At 43.6% G+C, this 21,281-nt stretch overlaps 1 protein-coding gene across 2 annotated transcripts in view; it reads right to left on the reverse strand.

The window, feature by feature from the left end:
• The window catches only part of TMEM163 (transmembrane protein 163), a 228,684-nt gene that overhangs the window by 34,926 nt on the left and 172,477 nt on the right, over nucleotides 1–21,281 (reverse strand). For both annotated transcript variants that reach the window (XR_008529873.1, XM_054582016.1), the window contains exon 5: nucleotides 8,330–8,426. Coding sequence is in view for 1 of the 2 variants with exons in the window: in XM_054582016.1 (XP_054437991.1) it covers nucleotides 8,330–8,426 (97 nt within the window). In the remaining variant the exon portion in view is untranslated. The remainder of the gene's footprint in view (nucleotides 1–8,329; nucleotides 8,427–21,281) is intronic.

Genomic DNA, 21,281 nt, shown 5'->3' on the forward strand with positions numbered 1-21,281 from the left:
GAGCACTACACTGGGGCTGAGTGGTGTTTGGGGGACTTCCAGATGGAGGGCTGCTACGGTGAGGTAACCCCGGGCGTCAGTCAGAGCCTAGTGGCAGCACTGACTTTCACCAGTGCTGCTTCTCCCTAGCACAGTGGGCACAAGTGCAGAGGCCCACCGCCCTCAAGTGAGGGCTTGAACTCCACTGTTCCTCTTGTAATCGTCTCTGCATATGCCTTCTCCTTGGAACAGTCACCATACAGAAAGTAAAGGAGAAAGGCCAAGGTCCCACCTAAAGTGGCCGGCCTGCACACGCGCCCAGAGCCAGCCTGGGTTTTCAGTCCTGCCTCGCCCTCCATCGAGTCCACACGGGCTGAGATGATCAGAGAGCCCACTTGAATAGGATTACTTAAGGATCAAAAATTTTTACCCAGTGTCCCAAAACTACTCCCCCCAAAAAGTATCAAACATTTCCCTGACAATTCCGTATCATCTGTGGCTTTGTCACCAACTACTCCTATCCTGGTCACAGGCAGACTGTTCTGGAGTAAAAGAGCACGGTCCTGTGGCGGGAGGATGGAAGGGCCCTCGCCACTGCTTCCTGCACCGGGGGTGCTGTGAGCACCATATCAACAGGAATGTTTTAGTCAAAGCTGGGGAAATAGAAAGGCATTGGGTCTGATTCTCTTCATTAGCCAAACAGTGAAGAGAAAAACAGACAAATGTTATGAGGATTGCATTGTCCATAGTATACTTAAGGAAGTGAACAAAAAAATATTTACTTAAAAATGTTAAATATCTTTGAAATCTTTTTTCTTTTTTCAAAAGATAAGGCAGTGCTCTTAAAACATCAGAGAAAAAGAGATGCCAAATTAGAAGTGCGGAATTCTCACATTCCAGATGGAAAGACAAGTGCCAAGAGATTAAATACATTTTCCAAGGTCAAGCACAGACGCATCTGAATAGCAAAGTACTCAACCTTGATTTAGCAACACCCATCTTTGATAAACACCAGTATCCTTAAATACACAGATTCCCCCAAATTAGACTGGGGGGTTTGGGGGTAGAGACTGGGGGACACATACAGGAGCAAACATATTTCCCTCCCTTCCTTTTTTCCTCACTTCCTTTCTCATCTCCATTTTTTTGTTACCATAACCCCGCAGCACCCCCAAAGGCAGGTTTTCATAGAATATGTCATGTGGGAATCTTCAAGGCCACTGGGAAAATGGGGCTGAGGGTGGTTCACTCCCATTTAGGAGTGCGAAGAATCCTCGACTTGACACTTATTCAGAATCTTCTGTTAGGCTGAGTCTCAGCCACATTTTTTTCAATCAGGAAACTGAGCCACTTATATTAGCTTTTCTTGAGGTCTGGCTTCAGGTCTCACATTCTGTGGTACTTCAGAAAGCAATTCGCAGGACAGAAAGAGCCCTGTCAGAACACCTAGTTCCGTGCTTCTGTGTGAGTGTGTCTGGAGGAAGTGGTTTTCTCTCTTTACCCAAGGATTTGTTTCCTTATTATAAAATGGCAGCGAGTCTAACTCCCCTATATACTTCAGGAATGTTGTGAAAGTCTAATGAGACTCAAGCTGAAAAGCATCTTTTCAGATAGAGAATACAAAGAGGCACAATAGACAGAGTAAAGCAGCATCGCAGACTGCTCACAGGCATAGCACATTCTGATTCAAATCCAAGGCTAACACAGTGAGGAAAAGAGAACCAGTCAGCCATTTCCTAGGTAACACCTGAGCTGACAAACAAATCACACGGCATGCAAGAGACCAAAAAAACCAACTTCCCATGCTTTCAGGTTTAAAACGGTTAATCCTCTCAAGGGTCGGAGCCACCAGCAGGTACCCCGAGTGTTCCCAGCAACGACGTGAGATCAGTCATACTTCAGCAAAAGCGCCTCTTACTATGTACTTCTGATGACAGCTGTTATATTTAGCTAACTATTTACACTTTCCCCTCTTATCATTCACTTTGTCTTCATATTACTGCCTATTTATAGTGTAACTTTTAGAGGTGCTGTCAACATCCCAGGTACTGAATGTATGGGAAAATAAAACCTCATTTCATAGCAACTTAAATATTTATTTTATGTAGATTTGAGCAGGATTCCTACTTGGCCTGGCAATGTGAGGTCATGTGTGGCCCAAGCACGGCCTCTGGAGATACTTGGACTGGATATATTTCCAGTGTACAGGTTGATCAATGTTGACATATTTTTATATCTGAGAAACTATGACCAAAAACAAAAGAATATATCCACCACCCCCAAAAGTTTACTCGTGACTCTTTAATAATTCCTCCCCTCCTCCCACCATCCTCAGGCAATCACTAGTAGCCTTCTGTTGCTATAAATTAGTTTACAGCTAAAACTTAATATGAATGGGATGCTGTATCTATTCCTTTTTGCCTTGCTTCTGGTACCCACCTTAATTATTCTGCGGTTCATCCATGCTGTTGTATGAGTCAATAGTGCCTTTTTAATGCTGAGTGTTTCATTATGTGTATATATCACAATTTGTTTATCCATTCAATTGTTGATATACGTTTGGGTTATTTCTGGTAGTTTTGACATTAGAAATAAAAATGCAATAAACATATCTGTAAGAGTCTTTGTGCAGACATATATCATTTCCCTTGGGTAAACCCGTGAGGGTAGAATGGCTAGGTCTTACAGTAAATGGATGTTTACCTTTTCAATGAACCTCTGAACTGTTTTCCAATGTGGTTGAACCATTTCACTCTCTCACCATCAGTACACGAGCTATAGATGCTCCACACATTGGTGTTGCTTAACTTCAGGCATTCTAATGCATATGTTGTGGTATTTTATGGTTGTTTTAATTTTTAAGGCCCTGATGATGAATAATGTTGAGCATTTTCTTGGGAGCTTATTGGCCATTCATTTATCTCTTGCCTTGTGAATTGTCTGTATAAAACTTTTGCCAATCTTTTTATTGGGTTATTTGTCTTTTTATTAAGCTGTTCTTTATACACTCTGGATACAAGCCCTTTGTCCGATACCTGTGTATTATCTATGCTCTCTTGTCATTTACTTAATGGTATCTGGGAAGAACAAAGATTTTTTTATTTTGATGAAGTCCAGTTCCAATTTTTTTGATTTTATGGTTCATGTAATTGATATTGTATTTAAGAAATCTTTGCCGACCCCAAGGTTGCAAAGATTTTGTCTCTTTTTTTCTCTTAGAAATTTTAGAGTTTTAGGTTTTGCATTGAGCTTTATGATCCATTTTGAGCTAATTTGAATAGAAGGGTGGATGTTCATTTTTTTCCATATGGTTATCCAGCTGCTCCAGCACCATTTGCTGTTATACAGACTTTTCTTTCCTTCCTTGAATTACTACCTTGGTACCTTTGTTGAAAACCAGTTAGCCAGATATGTATAGATCTATTTCTGGACTCTATTCTCCTTGAACTTACTCAAACCAATAATGGTCTTCTTTCATCAGTGCTCAGTTCTCTTCTGTTTAGAAGCTGGTAGGTCCTTGGCTCTAGGATGAATAAAGAGGTCAATCTTGCTAAACTAATGGAATTATTCTGTCTGAAGTAATAAGGATGGGACCACTGATAGTCTGACCATGATTTCTGCCTTTCTTTGCACAGTACTGGGGAGATGTTGTCAGGGGGGATGTGGAGGGCCTTGACTGTTTTTTTAAAGTACTTGTCAACACAGCTCCCAAATTAAATTTAGAGTTATGATTGAGAGCAGGCCATACTGAAAGATAACTCTGTTGCTGATGGGGGATCCAAGATTTATAGGTTATTGTCCAGGAAGGAGCCTACAGCATTTACCTAGTCTACACGGAGAATAGCATCCCTGAAGACATTTCCTGGACACTGCAATAGAGTCCAAGCTTCTAGAACTAAATGCATCAAAAGGCCCACTGGCTTCCTTTGAAGCTTCTTCTCTAGTCCAATAATATCAGCCAACATTTATTCAGTAGTTACGTGCTAAGCACATCACTTACACCTTTTTATTTTGTTTGCTTAACAACCCTACAAAGAAGGTGCCATAATTATTTCCATTTTATAAAGAAAGTGAGGCAGAAAAAGGTGAAATGACCTGCCCCAGGTTTCTCCAATTAAGAGGTAGCAAAGTTGAGATTCATCTCCATGACTTCAGCTCCTCATTCTTACCCCCAACCTACACTGATCAGAGTACTCAGAGGGTACTGAGGGAGCATTTAGAAACTCACACCCATGGATGAGGCGCTTGCTCAGAGGACCAGAGGATGACAAGCCGACTAGTGGGGAGCGTCTCTGTGAAACTGCTCACCTGGCCCCAAAGCTTTCCTGTGCACCCCGCCATTCTCCCTCATTACCTTCTGCTAAATATCTCCTACCTCAAAAGGGACCTAATCTGAAATTCCCTCAGACCATAAATTGGAATAACTTTGCTTAGCAATTCAGGAATATAACAAAATTAGAATGTTAAGAGCATAGTTTGCACTGTCTTCTAATGACAATTATTTTAATTAAATTACTCACTTGACGCTTATCATAGACCTCTGACATAAACATCGTCTCCATTTTACACATCAGGAGGCCCAAGGTCGGCAAGACTAAGTGACTTACCTTGTTTGTGGTGGTCACGGGGATAAGAGAGGCAGAGAGGCAGTCACACCTCAGACAAGGCAGCCCACCATGTCCACATCTCTTCTACCTACAAAGCATCTTCCCTAAAGTCCTCCCTTCCATTTGATTCCATGTGTCCCATGATTCCCTCACTCCATACTTGTCCCACTGTATTTTCCATTGCTTCTTAATTAGCCTGCCTGTGGCTGTTTCAAGAGACAAAGCAATGGAGGCTCATTCTGATCAGTGGCACAGAGTGCAGGGGGCTGTGTGGTAAGGGGTTGGGGCAGCAGAAGTAACCAAAAGGGCCAGGGACAGGGGCAGCGGGGGACCTGGACACCCTCCCTATAGGACAGCCCTTGGTAGCACCCACCGCTGTGTACGAGAAGATAGAAATGTAAAAAACAAAACAAAAATCAGAAAAAAAAAGACAAACCAGGAGGTCCAGGCCTGAAAAGCCAATCAAGAGCAGGACCACGAAAGCCCACAGTACCAGGAACCGAGACAGACCCGGACTAGGAAAAAAGGGTTCCAATCCCAGTTCTGCCAACAGCCGGCTGACGACCTCAGGAAGAGCACTTCACCTTTCAAAGCTCCCACGTCTTCCCCAAAAGGAGAAGTACCCCCACTTGTCCCTTCTTACCAAAACAGGGTGTGACGAGCAGAAAACCAGGAAGAGGATGATGCTCCTTTCAAAAACACCCCCAAACATAAGGCAAGCACTATTACCACGACATTTGCCCACTCTTCCTGGCTTTCGAGCCACAGTTCATACAGAGCTTCCGAGAAAGCACCTTTGGGATTCATTTCATGAATGATCCAGTGCAACTGTGTACAGGTTGTGAAGGAGCAGACTTACACTGATTACTTACGAAGCACCTGCAGCACACACCACAGGTTCCTAGGGCTGCCCCAGAGCTGGGCTGGCCTGACTGCTCTAGTACAAGGCCACCAAGGAGCAGGGGACACCACCAAGGCTCAGAGCCAACCGACTTCATAACTGCACAGCAATTCCTAACTGCACAGCTTGGCTTTCTTAGTCAAAACTCTCCCATTCTTGCAATTACTCTCACTCTGAGAATTATGCAGCTGACATTAAAAAGAGAGCTGCCAGGGGAACAGGACAGGGGTAGTGAAAATGCTGCTTCTGACACACATGCGGTAACACCTCGACACAAATCACATGTCAAAAGGCAATTCTGTAGTTCAGGGCAAGAGTGAAGCTGTAACTCTGACCTAAATGCACAATATCTAGGTCCTAAACACCAGTCTCTCTGGTTTCAACTGCCACTGGCTGTGAGCAGCCAAAAGGCATGCTGTATTGGGCCTGTGTGAACTTCTCCACCCACTTCCAACCAGTTTTCATTTTTTTCTAAATTAGTTGCCAATTTATTTCACATTAAGTACAGGTTTTCACTTTCTCCTAAAAACGCATTAGCTCTGACAACCCCAGGTTCACATTCCCACAGGGCAACTCCACTAGGGAGCAGACCCCTCATCTGGGCACACACTGTCCAGATGCCACAACAGACCTAGGCAATTCCTCCCATTTTTGAACTGGCTTTGGTGGTCAGTCTCAACTGTGACTCCAAATTTCGATGAGGCACTGGACCAATGCTCACTTTGAATTTCTGCAGGGGCTGGGGTTGTGGGGGTGGGTCGGTGGTCTGGCTATAGCCTGCTGGCTTCCCCACATTTCTAGAGCAGACACAGGGAATGAAAGAGCCAATAGTAAACTACCATTGGCTCCAGCCTGGCATCATTTACCTGACACCATGTTCCACTCAGCTGATTAGAAGGCCTTCCCTCTGGAGAAGGGAGCTCACCCAGTTTGAAGGCACCGTTGTTGCCTTTCCATAACACTGAAGGCTTTTAACAAAAGCCTTACTTCAGAGTTCTGAAGGGATCACCTTGAATGGGTGTGATTTTTAAATCCTGTGCTAGAAATGATAAAAGATGCAGTGGGTGGGCATTCTCCAAGACAGGCCCAGTCTTGGGCAAAATCATGAAGTTCTTAACCCTCTCTGACCCCCAGCTGGGGCAGGGCATTAGACATTTATTCCTCAGTGTGGAATTTAAGTTGTTATGCTTTGTTTCTTAGGAGTATTTGCACCATAGGATGTAAGCCTGGTCCCGTTAAAAACTGTTTGGCTCTCAGGGGGAAAACAAGGAGGGCTTCTGCAAGGGCCCGTGAGCACAGCTATCCATTCCATGTCATCAGTCCTGCTGGAAATTAATTTTTAATGCCTAAATAAATGGGTGTGTCAACTAGTCTCATGCTGAAAATTCCCACCAATGAACAATACTTAGAGTGGAGCCAGATTTCTATACCCTGTAAAATGCAAACATGCTATCTGACCAATGTCTTAATTAATCACATTTACTACTTTCATGACTATACTTCTTGTAAGCTTCAGATTCTGACAGATGGATGAAAAGGATGAAAAAGTCCAGATCCTAGGCAACCAGGAAGATCAGGGTAAAACAACACAATAGTGAGATGATGAGCACAGAGTATAATAAATAGTACTATTTGCTTGAACCAGTTCTGCTAAAAAAGACTAAAACCATAGGCAGGTACCCTGGTATCCATCTTTTCTTCCTGTCACTGAGGTATCAGAGAGCAAGCTTTTCCATCTGTGATGATAAATAACAGTTAACTGATGAGTTACTAAAGGAATGGCTCTAATCTCACTGTGTGGGCACAGGGCAACTTAAAGCAGTTGCTTTAATAGCTCTATGAAATGCGGTATAACGTCCCACTTCATTTTCCCCTTCCCCATAAACATATGTGCACTCATGCACATAGCACATTACCCCAAAAGGACTTAACATATATTTTCCTATAAGTAAAATTAAAGGTCTAACAATTTAGATCTTATATTAACATGGTACACATAGCCAAGCTCAAATCAGATCACATCCTAAGGGAAGAGTTCTTATTTTTGCATTTAAATCACTATGCAACATGTATAGGATGGTGCAAAAGTAGGTTTATAGTTGTGAGTATACAAAACACAGAATTTATTCTTGAATTATTACTTATTAATTATTGTATTATTTCCCATACAAACAACTGTAAACCTACTTTTTCCCCACCTTGCATTTAGAGAATCATGGTGATGAGAGCATCTGCATCTTTGGGTAGGTAAATCGCTGCCTTATATGAAGATAGCCTGATAGGAAACTGAAAAATATTTCCTTTCTCAGCATTCATAAAGGGAGGAAGGGGGAAAGAATCAGAGGGCAGGTAATGATTCTCACCCAGAGAACAAAGAGTCAAAAACACACTTCAGTATGAAATTGTGCCCTTCAATTTCTGCATTTGAATAATGTCAGTTGTGCCAGAAAACCTAATGGATTTATGTATTGAGGTACAGAGGAAAAGAGCAATTCTTATTACAACAGTCATTAAGTGTACACAGAACAACAGATATCAACAACACAGACTGGGTCACACTGCTGTGTAAAAATCAACCCATTTCTCTTTACATAAAAGACATCTTGTTTCAGAAAGAGTCAAAAATCAAAGGGGAGGGACACAGAACCCAGTACAGGCTTAAATATTTGATGTCTTTTCGCCTTGTTTAGTACTTCTCTCTCCTAAGTCATTCACATTCTGCAGTTAGTTCTTCGGGACTCCTAAAATGTATATTCCCTCTCCACCTGCCAAACTTCCCCCAGTAAATCTGTGAAGAGAGGTAATACAGGAGGGATGGATTGTTCAGAAAAAAGGATCTTACCACTTCTGGGAGCAGCTTGGTTGAGAGATCATGGATGGCTTTGACCACTATACATATGGATGACAGAAGAAATATCACCCCCAAGATGACACAGGCTCTGCAAAAAAATAAAATAAAATAAAACATAAGAAACTTTTGAAAAATTTTTATTTTATTTTTTATTTTTTGTATTACTATTTATCCAGTATCTTTTTTATATTTTAAAATCAATATATTTTATTGTTCAAGTACAGTTGTCTCCATTTCCCCGTCCCCACTTTCCCCTGCCCCACCACCCCCACCTCCCACCTTCAGTCCTTCCCCACTTTGGCTTTGTCCATGGGTCCTTTATACATGTTCCTTGACTTGACCTTTCACACCTTTTCCCTGTTCCCCCCTTCCTCCTCCCCTCTCATTACTGTCGGTTTGTAAAATATTAAGAAACTTAACTGGAAGAATGACACTGCTGATTTACGTAATGACAGTGACAAGGACACAATCCAAGGCATTGATACCCAATCATAATTTGCCGCATCCCCACTGTGACCACCCACAGTCTCAGATTTGACAGTGGATCTTTTCTAAGAGAATCATTCAGAATTTTATCGCCATGGGAAAGAGCCTCATCATCCTACATAATCTAACAGCTTCCTATGAATGCTGGCATGGAAGATCTCCAAGGCTATGAAATCCCACTCCACCATTCCCTCTCCCCACACCCAGCCTGGCAACACAGTTTACTCCTCCTCCAGCTGGAGGGTGCAGAGTTCAAGAGCAAAGAGTGGAGGCTCTAGTATGAGACACCCCAAGTTCTATCATTTAACATGTTGCTTGATCTTGATCAAGTACTTAACCTCTTTTAACCTCTATTTTTACATCTGCCAAATGGGAATATTTTCTACCTAAAGATGATATCAAATATGACACAGAGAATAAAAAGGTAACCCATGAATGCTAGTTTAAACAAAGAAAAACAAAAGTCCACCATGGGTGTCTCTCTCTGGTGATAAGACACCTTTGGATTTTCCCAATGATAAAAAGGAGGAATGATTTGTTAATAACAAAAGACAGAGTATTTATGACAAGATAAGTAGTTCTTTTTTTTTTAAAGATTTTATTTATTTATTTATTTTTAGAGAAAGGAGGGGAGAAAGAGATGGAGAGAAACATCAACGTGTGGTTGCCTCTCTCATGCCCTCCCCACCCAAATGGGTACCTGGCCCGTAACCCAGGCATGTGCAGAAATATCTATACTGGGAATGGAACTGACAACACTTTGGTTCACAGGCTGGTACTCAATCCATTCAGCCACGCCAGCCAGGGCCCATTTTATGTTTAATCCTCATCCAAGAATATGTTTCTTAATGATTTTATAGAAAGAGGAAGGGGGAGAGAGGGAGAGAGAAACATCAGTCAGTTGCCTCTCATACACGTCCCAAACAGGGATAAAGTCCTCAGCCTAAGTATGTGCCCTGACCGGGGACTGAACCCAAAACCTTTTGATTTGTATAGGACAATGCTCCAACCAACTGAGCAGCCTGGCCAGGGCAAGATGGAGCAATTCTTGAGAAAGAAATGAGGGGGAAGAAGTTAGGATGAGATCAACTAAGACCTAGCACAGGACAAGGCAGGAGCAAGTCAGGGACGAGGCCAAGGGTGAGGTATGGGAGCACCAAGGAAGTCTATGGGTCTCAAGACACAGAGCTGTCTCTGGCGACACAGACACAACAACTCACAGGAGAAAGGTGGAATATGAAAGTAAATACAAGGAAATGATAGTACAAGGGTCAAAATACCAAATGAAAATGAAAAGACAGAGAAAAGAAAAAAAATGCAAGAATGACTACAATTAGCTCTAGATCACTCCTGCCTCAACCTAATTATGTGGTGGCCTCCTCAGCCCTCTTCTTTCACTATCAAATAAGATCATCTTTCATTATCTTCCTTGGATTTCCTTCTCTAGACTAACAGAATGGCCCAGAGTTTCCCCCATAACATTGAAGTGGCACCCACTTAGAATCCTAACAAACATGTGGATAAACACGTTCCCCTAAACCTAGAAGTAAGAAATAAGCAGATCAATGCTGCTGCTTGGAGTCTACTCAGTAGGCTTCTAATCTATACTGTAGCTGTAGGTTTTATTCTTCTAACAACACAGACAGAAAGGAGACATCATTTCTGGCTGGGGTGAACCACAAAAAGAGCATAGAAATGTAGAAAAGGTAATGAATGGGCTGAGGGTTTTGGTACAGACTTTAGCAAGTGAAGTCCTAGCCCTATAAATCAAATGGATGATCTGCCATGGGTGCCATATATCCTTGGAATGAGCCCAGGGGGAAAAACTCACACTCAAGGGGGAGAAAAAAACAATGCAGACAAAACATACACACTGACACAGCAGCAGCAGTGAAGGATGCTAATGTGAGGCAGCAGGCAGGGTGTTGGTCACCACAGTCCTGGTCAGGATGAAGGAGGCCACAGCCCAGAGGGAGCTATAGAGGAATAAGGCATACCTACTGGAAGCCCTTTAGTGACAAGATACTGGGTCAAGACCAGGGATTCCCAGAGGTTGGTAGATCAATGCTTCCAAAGCAACTGGCTTCTGGGTTCCAGCTGTGCCCTGGGGAAGACGATGATGGGGCCAGCTGTGCCAGACACTTGAAGTGACCACTTTTAACTGCATGCAAACGGGACCGTGAGAGTTCCCATTAGAGAAGAAGAGCCTAAAGCCAGGGTAAGCTTCCAAGATGAGATTTGTGATGCGATTTTTTTTCTCCATTCAAAAACCCGTGAGTGATTAGCAGAGACTCAATGATTGACCCTTTTAAGTAAATTCAACCCCAAGTTCAGTGCTTCTCAACCCTGATGTCACACTGCACTCACCGAGGGATATTTTTGGACAGTTTCCCAGAGATTGTCCCAGTTCCATGTTATTAGAATCTCTGGGGGTGAATCCAGGCATCTATTTGTTTAAAAGTTCCCCAGAAGTCCCCTGTGCATTAGGGCTAAGGGTCCCTGCCCATAGCCAGAGAAGGTCCTGTCTTTAGGGAGCTTCCACCGTGGGTTATAAAAATCGTAACTCTCTGGACAGAGGCAGGGAGGGAGCACTCATCCCAGTTGGTAAGGAAGGAATGGGGTCTAATGGTCCCTGAGATACTCACGGTGTGTCTGTATACAGAACAGCTGTCTCCCCTGGAGAGGCGTGTAGGGCAGCCAGCACTTAGATGCCAGGCCTTCTACAGTTTGTCACAACAGCAACAGCCTCGAGAAACGCCCAGCCCCACACTCCTGACACCACAGGAATCTCTCTGGGTCTCTGCAGGCACCCCTTCACAGTGCACAAAGTGGATTCGGGCTTTGTTTCTTTTCTAAAGGAGGTAAGTATTAAGAATACAATGGTCTCCTTACATAATGTCTTGCTTATCTATCTGAGTGAAACTACACTAAAAATCCCTTAAGGGCAAGAACCCTATTTTTAGATCTCAGTGTCTATAGTAGATTGTAGCAGGTTCCCCACATGCACTTGTAAAGCAGATGTAACTATTAACTAATTAAATAATGACTATCTGATTTGTACATTTCCCCTCATGCTATCTAACGGGCATGAACTGCTTACCAGTGTGGATAGGAGGAAGAAAAAACACTCCTAATATGCTTGCCAAAATGTCTGCGGAGTGACTTACATTGTAAAACAACCCTGAAGGGTGATGAAAATCTAAAGAAAATGATGGTTTGGTTATTAAAGTTGAATTATACAAAACTGCCATCATATTTCTTCATGAATATACCTACGAATATGCTTAATAATATTTTAAAAGCTATTTTCATCTTCTTTTAAATGTGTTGCAAATTAAAAACCACAATCCCCTGCCTTTCCCACTGCTGGGAGCTTGTATGTCAGGTCAGCTTTCGCAACCTAAAGCAGCTATTATTAGCAAAGGGTGTGAGGCTATTTTTTGACATTTTATTAATAATATATTGTGTTTACACAGCAGCTTTCTCCTCAGGCACTCCAAGTTCCTCACATCAACTCGCATATGTCTCAGGGGCCACGCTTCAGGCCTGGGTTTTTGTTTTTCTGCTATTTCATAGTTTGGGAGGGGGAGAGGTATGTTTCATCAACACATAGTCAAAGTTGGGGTGTCAAGGGCTAGGCAGCTTGTCCAAAGTCACCCAAGGAGTATGAGGTCCCCACAGATATAGAAGTGAGTTCTCCTGACTCCCTCCCAGCAGCCACTTCCCGTCAGTTAGCCGACCACTGGAAGTCTCTGGCATCCATAGCACATCCTCAAACCTCCACCATCCTGGGACTGGGGTCATCTCCAAGATGCGGCAGAGGTTTGGGTCAGGAGCAAACACAGCTGCTTCTGAATCTGCAAGCACGTGCTGCTTCCTGGGTTGGAGGTTGGGGGTTAGCGGTGAGAGTGATGTTCCATCAGCACACCTGGCCTTCACCTCGAGAGGATCGCCCGGCCGGTAAAGAGGCAGGCACTGAGGAGCCCCGTCACTGGAAGGAATGCAGACTCCCTCTCCCTCCTGCCCAAACTCCAGAGGAGGATATCATTGAGTCGGAAAGAGGTAAATAAACTACTATCCCCTTCAACATAATCCTCCAATCAACCTAGGCTGAAGCTAAATTTAAATTCCTGCAGGACCAGTGGCTGTCCAAGTGTGGACCACAGGTCAGCAGCATCAGGGTCACCTGGCAATTTGTCAGAACAGCAAATTCTGGAGTCCGCCCCAGATCTATGAATCAGAAACGCTGGGGAGGGACCCAGTGATCTGTGTTTTACTGTGTGTGTGTGTGTTTTTTAATATGAAAAATATAGACATTTATTGAAGAAGATACAAGAAACATTGTACATAGGACAATGAAGCCTCAGTCCCCTTCAAAGTAGGCACCTTGGGACCTCACACAGTTCTCCCAATCGCCATTAGCTGCCCCACCATATTTTCCTGAATCTCATCAACAGTCTGAAATCTATTCCCTTTCAAAGGTGATTTTTAGTTTGGGGAAAAGACAGAAGTCACAAGGCACCAAATCTGGGCTGTAGCAAGACCAAATCACCAGGGTGATTTGATGTTTCACCCAAAACTGCACAAGACATAATACTTGAGTGGGCACATTGTCATGATGAAGCTGCCAATCGCCAAGCTGCCCATAGCTTCGGCCTTCTGAGTCATCCAAATAGTTTCCATGGAAGAATTTTCATGCCTAATGCAAAATTTGATGCAGATTCATTGCTCTACTCACTCAGTCATTTTGAATGAGATAACCACACAGTACACAGGCTCACTCAATGGTGTCTACTGCCCCCACTGACCAGTACAGTGAAGTCATCATTGTTCACATTTGTGCGTTCCATCCCACTCTCCTTGGCTGCCAGGTTACATTGATGTCACACAAAGTGTTCTCATTACATTAACAATGGTTGGACTTTTACTGGACATCATATATACGAGTCAAAATGAGAAAATAGTGAAACCCAAGTACCCATCACCGGCTTCAATAATTATTAATGCCTTGCCAATCTTATTTTCTTTTATTTATTAAAAAAAAATTTTTTATTGTTCAAACACATTTGTCTCCATTTTTCCAACACCACTTTCCCCTGCCCCATGTTTTACTGGGTTGTAATAAGCTCTTCACACACTCGAGTTTAAGTCTCTATTAGTCTTGCCATAGACACATTTAACGGCCGAAAGAAGACTTATAAAATATAAAGAAATGGTTAAAGCCTCTGGTACCTTTTCTTTTCCTTCTGCTAAAGACTGCAAATTGCTAATTGGGTACAGCATTTTAAATCTATGAATAACCTTGAAAATAAGCATTAATTTTTGCCTCTGAAATTATAAGAGAAAACCTATTGAGAGATACTCTAGCATCCAAAATGATGTAAGGTTGAAAGTTTGATCCCTTGTCAATTGTAGGTTTAAAGGCCTGTGGTTCACATTAATAAAGCCTGAGTCTTATCAGACCAATTCTAACTTTTTTTCCAAAGAGAAGTTTCTTCTAATCATCCCCTAATTTTTACAAGATCTAAAACACAGTAGTCCTGGCAATTAACCAACTTAGTCTACAGCTTAAAGTGTAAATGTTTTATTTATCACTGTTTACCCTATTCTCCAAAGCACTTACAGTATCGGACATTGTCAAGTGTAAAATAATGAAAAATAAAAGACAGTCAAATGGTAAGCATACACAGTACTTACAAATGTACAATTTCTAATGCTGTTTTATTCTAGCTAGGTCCTGTTTCTCTCCGTTCAGTCTACCATTTTAAATAAAGCAACAAACAAAATCAGCATGGAGGCAGGATAAAGGAAAGGAGGACTTGAGCAAAGAAGGCTAATGAACCATTTCTCCTTCTCTATAATGACTATGCCAAAAAGTCACCATTTTTTCCTCAAGGCTCTTGGCCATCCTCACTCCATTATTACCTCCACTCCTAGGGCAGGAGCTCCCTCCCTCCTCTTCCTATTCTTACTCATCTTACCTCCTTTTCTTGACTTTCCTAGGCTCTCAACCCTTTCTCCCCTCTCCACCCAGGTCCCCATCTCTCTTCTCTGTCTCCAACACCATCCACCTGCTGCACGGTGAACAGATTGCGATGAGGGGGAGGGTGCCTTGGACCAGGGATGGTGCTTAGGCCAGAGCCCTCTGGGCCATACACTCTCTGTGGGAAGATCGTCCATCTCCTCAATATGTAACCATTAAAGTTGCCTCCTTACTCAACATATGACCCTTTGCTTATATCTGTACTAATACACAAGGTGACTAAATGCACCCAAGTGAAATCTCATTTAGATAGGACTTTTATTCTGGTTTCAACTTGAGGGACAAAGGTCAACATAGGGGATTTCTTAAAGAATTAGATTCTAGAGCATACAGTACAACAGAATTCCGAGAGAGAAGGGGAAAAAGAAGGAGAGAGGGAAGCCCGGAAGCTATGCAACCCAACCAGGCAAATGATGTGAGCCAGCAGGCTCTGCTCTAGAAACCTTGCAGGAGGCAGCGTGTCTTTGGAACCTTCCATCAATCAATGCACCATTCCTCTCCCTGCAGTAAACGCCCAACTCCCAAGGTTTATGTACCAAGTCTCACTCTTGTATTCACCTAATGTCAAATAATCCCAGCCACAGCTGGGGTAACTGTATTTTACAGAGGGATTTGAACTTCAGTCACTCACATTTTTTTTAAATTTAGTTTTTAATTAATTTTTTCTATCACCATTTATCCCCCTTATACATTTTCCACCCCCTCCCTCCCCAGCAATCATCACATTGTTCATGTCCATGAGTTCTTTCTCTTTTTTTCTTTGTGGCTACATCCCTCCACTCTCTGTTCCCTCTCCCTACCACCCCCCCAACTCCTCCCACCCCCGCCCAGAGCTGGCAGCCTGCTCTCTATCTATGAGTCTGTCTCTATTTTGCTTGTTAGTTAGCTCACTCACATTTTAAAGTCTACATCCAAGCCCCGATGCTAAGGCAAGTGAAATCTATCCCCAGTCTCCCGAGAGCACAGGTGTGGGATAGGAAACCTGAAAACCATTACAGGACAGTCCTTCCTTATGAATATGAAAACAAGGGACAGGGAACAAGGCTGGAAGGAAGGCCGGCTCTGCAGTGTGACGTTGAAGCTGGGTTTAGAAGAATGGACAGGGGTCACCAAGAAGAGAAATGAGAAGGCTGTGAAGGGCACTCCAGGGAGAGGAGACATTATAGGCAAAAGAGTAAAGACACAGCACTGTGGGGCCCTGCTTCAGGGGAAATTCAAAGTGGAGATGCTGTTCTTGGGGCATTTGGCCTAAGAGGACCAGCAATGCAAGGGCCTCACAGAGAAGGGCACTCTGTGTCCTGGAAGCCCCCTCAGGATGGTGGGTACAACCCATGTGATAAGCACAATGGATCTTAGTGTGTGGACCAGCATGTTGTATTTAATAGTTAATGTATTTTAATGTAAATGAGAAAAACCTGATTATCACCCCAAGTCTGCAAGAATATTATTGCCTAGGGAAAAAAATAAGTTTGCTCATACTTAAATAAATAAGTAAATAGCAGCACAGGTGGCACATGGGGCAAAAATCATCAAGGTGGAACCTGTGTCCAAGGCTGAGGAAGCCTGAAGTGGTGGCAGGAGTTCACGAAGGCCTTTAAGCAGAGAAGGCCCGTGATGTGATCAGAGCTTTACCCAGAGCCTCTGACTGGGGTTGGGGTTTGCCAGGGCTGAAGGGAAAGAAACTAGAGGTAGGGGAACCAGCTGGGAGACACGTGAGTAGCCAAGAAAACACACAGATGACTTCTTGCATAGAAGTTGTGACCGCTGAGGGGAATTAAAAGGGAAAGACCCTGGGAAGGAAGCGTCGGTGGAACTGGGTAACCAACTGGCTATGTACAGCAGAGAAGGATGCAAGGACACCCTCAGTTTGGAGAGAGGCAAAAGGGAGGCAGTGGTGGCACACGCAAGAGCAGGCGATGTGAGGCTAGAGTGGGGACCTGGTGGCGAGTCAGCTTCAGGACTTGCTAAGCTTCAAGAGGAAGGTCCAGACAGCCAGACACATTGAGCTTAGCTAAAGAGGCATGTCTGTAGCCTGGGCTTCCGCGGCCATTTTCCTGAGGTCTCCAGGTTTCACAATGTTGTTTCTGGGGTGTGGAGATGGAAGAGAAACACACATGGACACCCCATCTCACGCTCACCAGGACCTACCCAGTATCTCTACTTCCAGAGACCCAGCAAGGGGAATGCATGCTGAGACTCACACCCTAAGCTCTTTCAGCCAATCAGAAAACACTTATCGATGCCTAAAGTGTTGTGGGGCAAGGATTCAGAGGTGAACAAGAAAATGGACAACAGCCTGCTCTCGTGGAGCTTACCGGAGGAGAAACAGACAATAAGTATCTGAACAAATAATCACATTATGCATAGAAACAAAGCAGAATACAGGAGAATAATGAGGGTGTCATTTTATATACAATAGTCACACTTTTAATGAGGCGACATTTGTCCACAGATCTAAGAGATGGGAAGGTGAGCTGCATAGCTCCCTGGAGAACAGCACTCCGGACTGAGGGCGCGGAGTGCAAAGGCTGCCTTGCGGGAGGGAACCGGCAAGTTCAGTGAGCAGCGATGAAGGCAGTGTGGCTGGGTCCAGCGGCCGTGCAGGGCCTTCAGGGCATGCTGAGTACCTGGGCTTTTACCCTGAATAGGATGGGAAACCAACAAAAGACTGAGCAGAGAAATGACTAGCATTTAAATAGGAACACTCTAGCTGTTCTGCTGAGAGCAGCCCATTGGGGAGGTAACCACAATGATCCCAGGAAGAGAGGGTGCTAGAGAGGGCGAGAGAAAGGGGGGGAGGGAGGGCTGCTTTCTACCAGTTCCCGTCAGATCCAAGGCAGATTTGCTTTTATTTGCTACTTGGACCTAGTGAAGTAAGAAATGGACTAGTAGGTCTTAGAAAGATTTTAGAAACAGTTTCAGGGTGAACATCTGTTTCTCAGGAGAATAAAAACACTCAGAAAGCATTACTTTAACAAACTGGTCACTCAATGTATTTTCAATGTCAGGTCAATTATCTGTGTATCGATTTCAATTTTTTCTTAAATAGTTACTGGATGTACATGTCTATGCATAGAATATATTCAGGCAAATACCAAAAAGAGTGATAACAGCCTCTGCAGAACATACAAGGGAACACAGACCTGCTTATCCCTCTATGCCTTATCATGCTTTTTGCATTTTTTAAAACAAGGTGCATGTACAACCTGTGAAAATAAAGAAACACTACATCAACATGGACACTGAGGGAGATTTACTAAAGGTCTACCAGATGCCAATAAACCTGCTATGCAATAGATACAATGACAAATAAGATACAGTCCTTTTCTTCAAAGAGTAGAGAGATGGGGCATCTAAATCAAATTGGAATCTTCTAGAGAAGTTGAGATTTGAGTTGACTTTGAAAGGACCAAAACAACTAAGCTTGGTGAGGAGCAGTGAGAGCATGTTTCAGGGAAGTTGTGTGCAAAAGTCTGTCAGAATTCATTCACTCAGCACATTTCACAGCAAACCTCCTCTATGTCAGTCACTGCTCTAGGGAACAAATCATGCAGGTCTATGGGGTTAGAACTTTCCAGGCAGGGGGAGGAGGAGCAAGGCTCTGAGGCACAGGTTTGCCTGACTTGACCGAAGAACATCAAGACAGCCAGTGGGACAAGAAGGAGTGAGGAAGGAGGAAAATGGTGGAGGTGAAGTCAGAGGTGAGGATCTTGTCAAGTCTTACAGCCATGGTAAGGAGTCAGGCATCTCCAAAGATGGGAAGCCACTGCAGGATCTGACTTGGGAATGACATGATGTGACATGTCTTAACCAGGTGGCTGCCACTCAGCAAAGGCAGGAGCAGGGAGGACAATTAGGAGGCTGTTGCAAGACACCGGTGGGAAAATCACAAATGAGGGTGTCTTGGATCAGGGCAGCAGCATTGAAGGGGTGGGTCTTTGGATATATTCTGATTTGAAGTTTCACTGTGTTCGGGGATATATTCTGAAAGTACAGCTGACAAGTTTTTCTCACATATAATATGAAACAAACAAAAGTGAAAAATGACTCAAGGGTTTTGACCTGAGAAAAGTGAAGGATGGGGTTGTCACTTCCTGAGGTGGGGAAGAACTGCAGGGGAAGCAGAGAAGCAGGGCGCTGGGGTGGGGGGTGGCATGCAGATCAGGAGTTCAGTTTTAGACACGCTAATATGTGGCATCTGTTAGGCATTAAAGTTGAGGTGCTAAGAAGGCAGATGGAGATAGGAATTTAGCTTCAGAGAAAAGTTCAAGTGGGGACATAAATTAGGAGTCAACGGCACATAGATTGTATTTAAAGCCTTGAAAGTGGACAAAATCATTTTAAGAAATCACACGTGCCTTAGTAAGGCTGGAGTGAAGGCACTGGTTCTGTGAGGGACCCTGACTGGGGAGCTGGGCAGAAAGGTGGGCGAGGGCCAACTCTGACGAGCCTCGTATGCTAAGTTGTAAAACCCTCTTACGAGCACCATGCAGAGCCCCTGACAGCTTTGAAAATGATGCAGTAAGATAATCAGATTTGTATCTTCAACAGCTGACTCAGGCAATATCTGTTGTGAATATCTGCTGGTCCTGACCTCCATCCACTCCTGCTTTCATTAGTGATGAAGCTCAATTCTCCCTTCAGGCCCCACTCTCCTCAGAAAGAAGGTAGACAGGCATTGCACCCTGCCTTGAACCAAGGCACCTGACCCAAGCTTGGGCTGACCAGAGATTCTTTCCCTGAAAAGAATGAATGAAACCAGAGATATGACTTATCCCACAGTAGGGATGGCTAGAAGGCCGCGCTCAGCTCTGACTGTGGACCAGAGTGGTTAGCCAATGTCCCTTGGGGTAGCTGGGCTTCCCACATGATGGCTTCCTCAAGAGCAAGCATTCCAGGAGGATCAGGGAAAAGCAGCCAAGCCCTGAAAATCATGCAGCGCCCTGCCAGAGCATTCTGTTGGTTATGAGTGATTCATAAGACTAAGATGAAAGGAGAGAGGAAAGAGATGCTATTTCTTGATGGGGAAGCAACAGGGTGACATTGGAAAAGAGCACCTGGGAGGAAAGTTATTGCTGTGGTCATCCTCAGAAAATACGATCTGCCATAGTGATGAAGAGGCTCAAGACCTCCATCAACTAGGTCAGCAAACCCTTTGTTTCCGGATCAAAGTAGTTCATACCCTGAGCTGGGTTCTGTGCTGCAGTGGACAAGGGATATCACAGGAAAATGAGGAGGCCAATCCCCAGTAGGCTTGTGGTAGATTGCACCACTGTTCACAACAATTTAACCTCAATTTATACATTTCTATCTTTGTTAGGTACTAGAGGAAGTAAACATTCTGCCCACCATCAGGCTTGGTAGTGTGACTTGCTTGTGCCAGTAGTATGGGAGTGGAGATGACACCACACACACACGAGCAGAAGTTCTGCATGGTTGGCTTGGCCTCATTTCTGTCCTGTACCACAGGAACCATGATCCGCAGAGAGGAGCTATTCCATTAGTCCAAGACCTGGAATAAGAATTCATGTGGCACCACAAGGCCACTGCCAAACATCAGCTTAAGCGGAAAATGACAGAGAAATTAATGTTTGTAGTGTAAATCACTGAGATTTTGGGGATGTTTGTTACTGCAGCAAACATGACAGATACAAGGTTCTTGAAAGATAAATACCTTATGGCAGTGGCAGCAAAAGGATGTCTCAAAAAAGCAGCACCTGGAACAGGAGCAGGGAGTTGCCTGTTTGAGGACCATGGTGGAACACCTGTGTGATGGCAGCTTTATTGTGGAAAAGAGGAATCAGCCAGTTTTAATCCAGCCAGAAAATCAGGCAATTCCAATGTCACAGATATGTATAGAAAACTATTTCTTGAATGAATGTTCTTACCAAATTTAAAAAAAAAAAAAAGCAGAGTAGATGCCTCCCGTGATCTCTGGAACTGCCACCCATGTTGGAGGCATCAGGCACCAACTCAGCTGCCTGTCTCTGTGGGAAACAAAATGCTCTGCACCTTCAGGACACATGCTATCAGCATGACTTAGTTAATTGATTCTTTTCTTTCTTTTCATTCCTACAAAAATACTCTATCATTTCCTTGGTAACCCCCCCTTCGGTGTTCCTAACCTACTTGATTATAGTATTTAACATAATTGGTTTAAATTGTCCCTTCTCTTTGATCCACTTCTGGGAATCTATCCCCCCAAAAAGAGCTTTTTGCAGAAGAATGTTCTCAGCAGCATTAATTATACTTAAAAGTGGGGAAGTTAAACACGCCACAAAAGGAGTGTGTAAGTTTATAACAGTGATACATCAATTTAGTACACTATTGGGTGCCATTTAAAATTGATTTTGCCAATAACATAAAAGTGTCAGATAAAATAAAAAAGTGAAAAAGCAGGGTATATCATTGTAT

The sequence above is a fragment of the Pteronotus mesoamericanus genome, unplaced genomic scaffold (genome assembly GCF_021234165.1).
Source record: "Pteronotus mesoamericanus isolate MK-2021 breed Mesoamerican mustached bat unplaced genomic scaffold, CSHL_Meso_final contig_1173, whole genome shotgun sequence".
Classification (NCBI taxonomy): domain Eukaryota; kingdom Metazoa; phylum Chordata; class Mammalia; order Chiroptera; family Mormoopidae; genus Pteronotus; species Pteronotus mesoamericanus.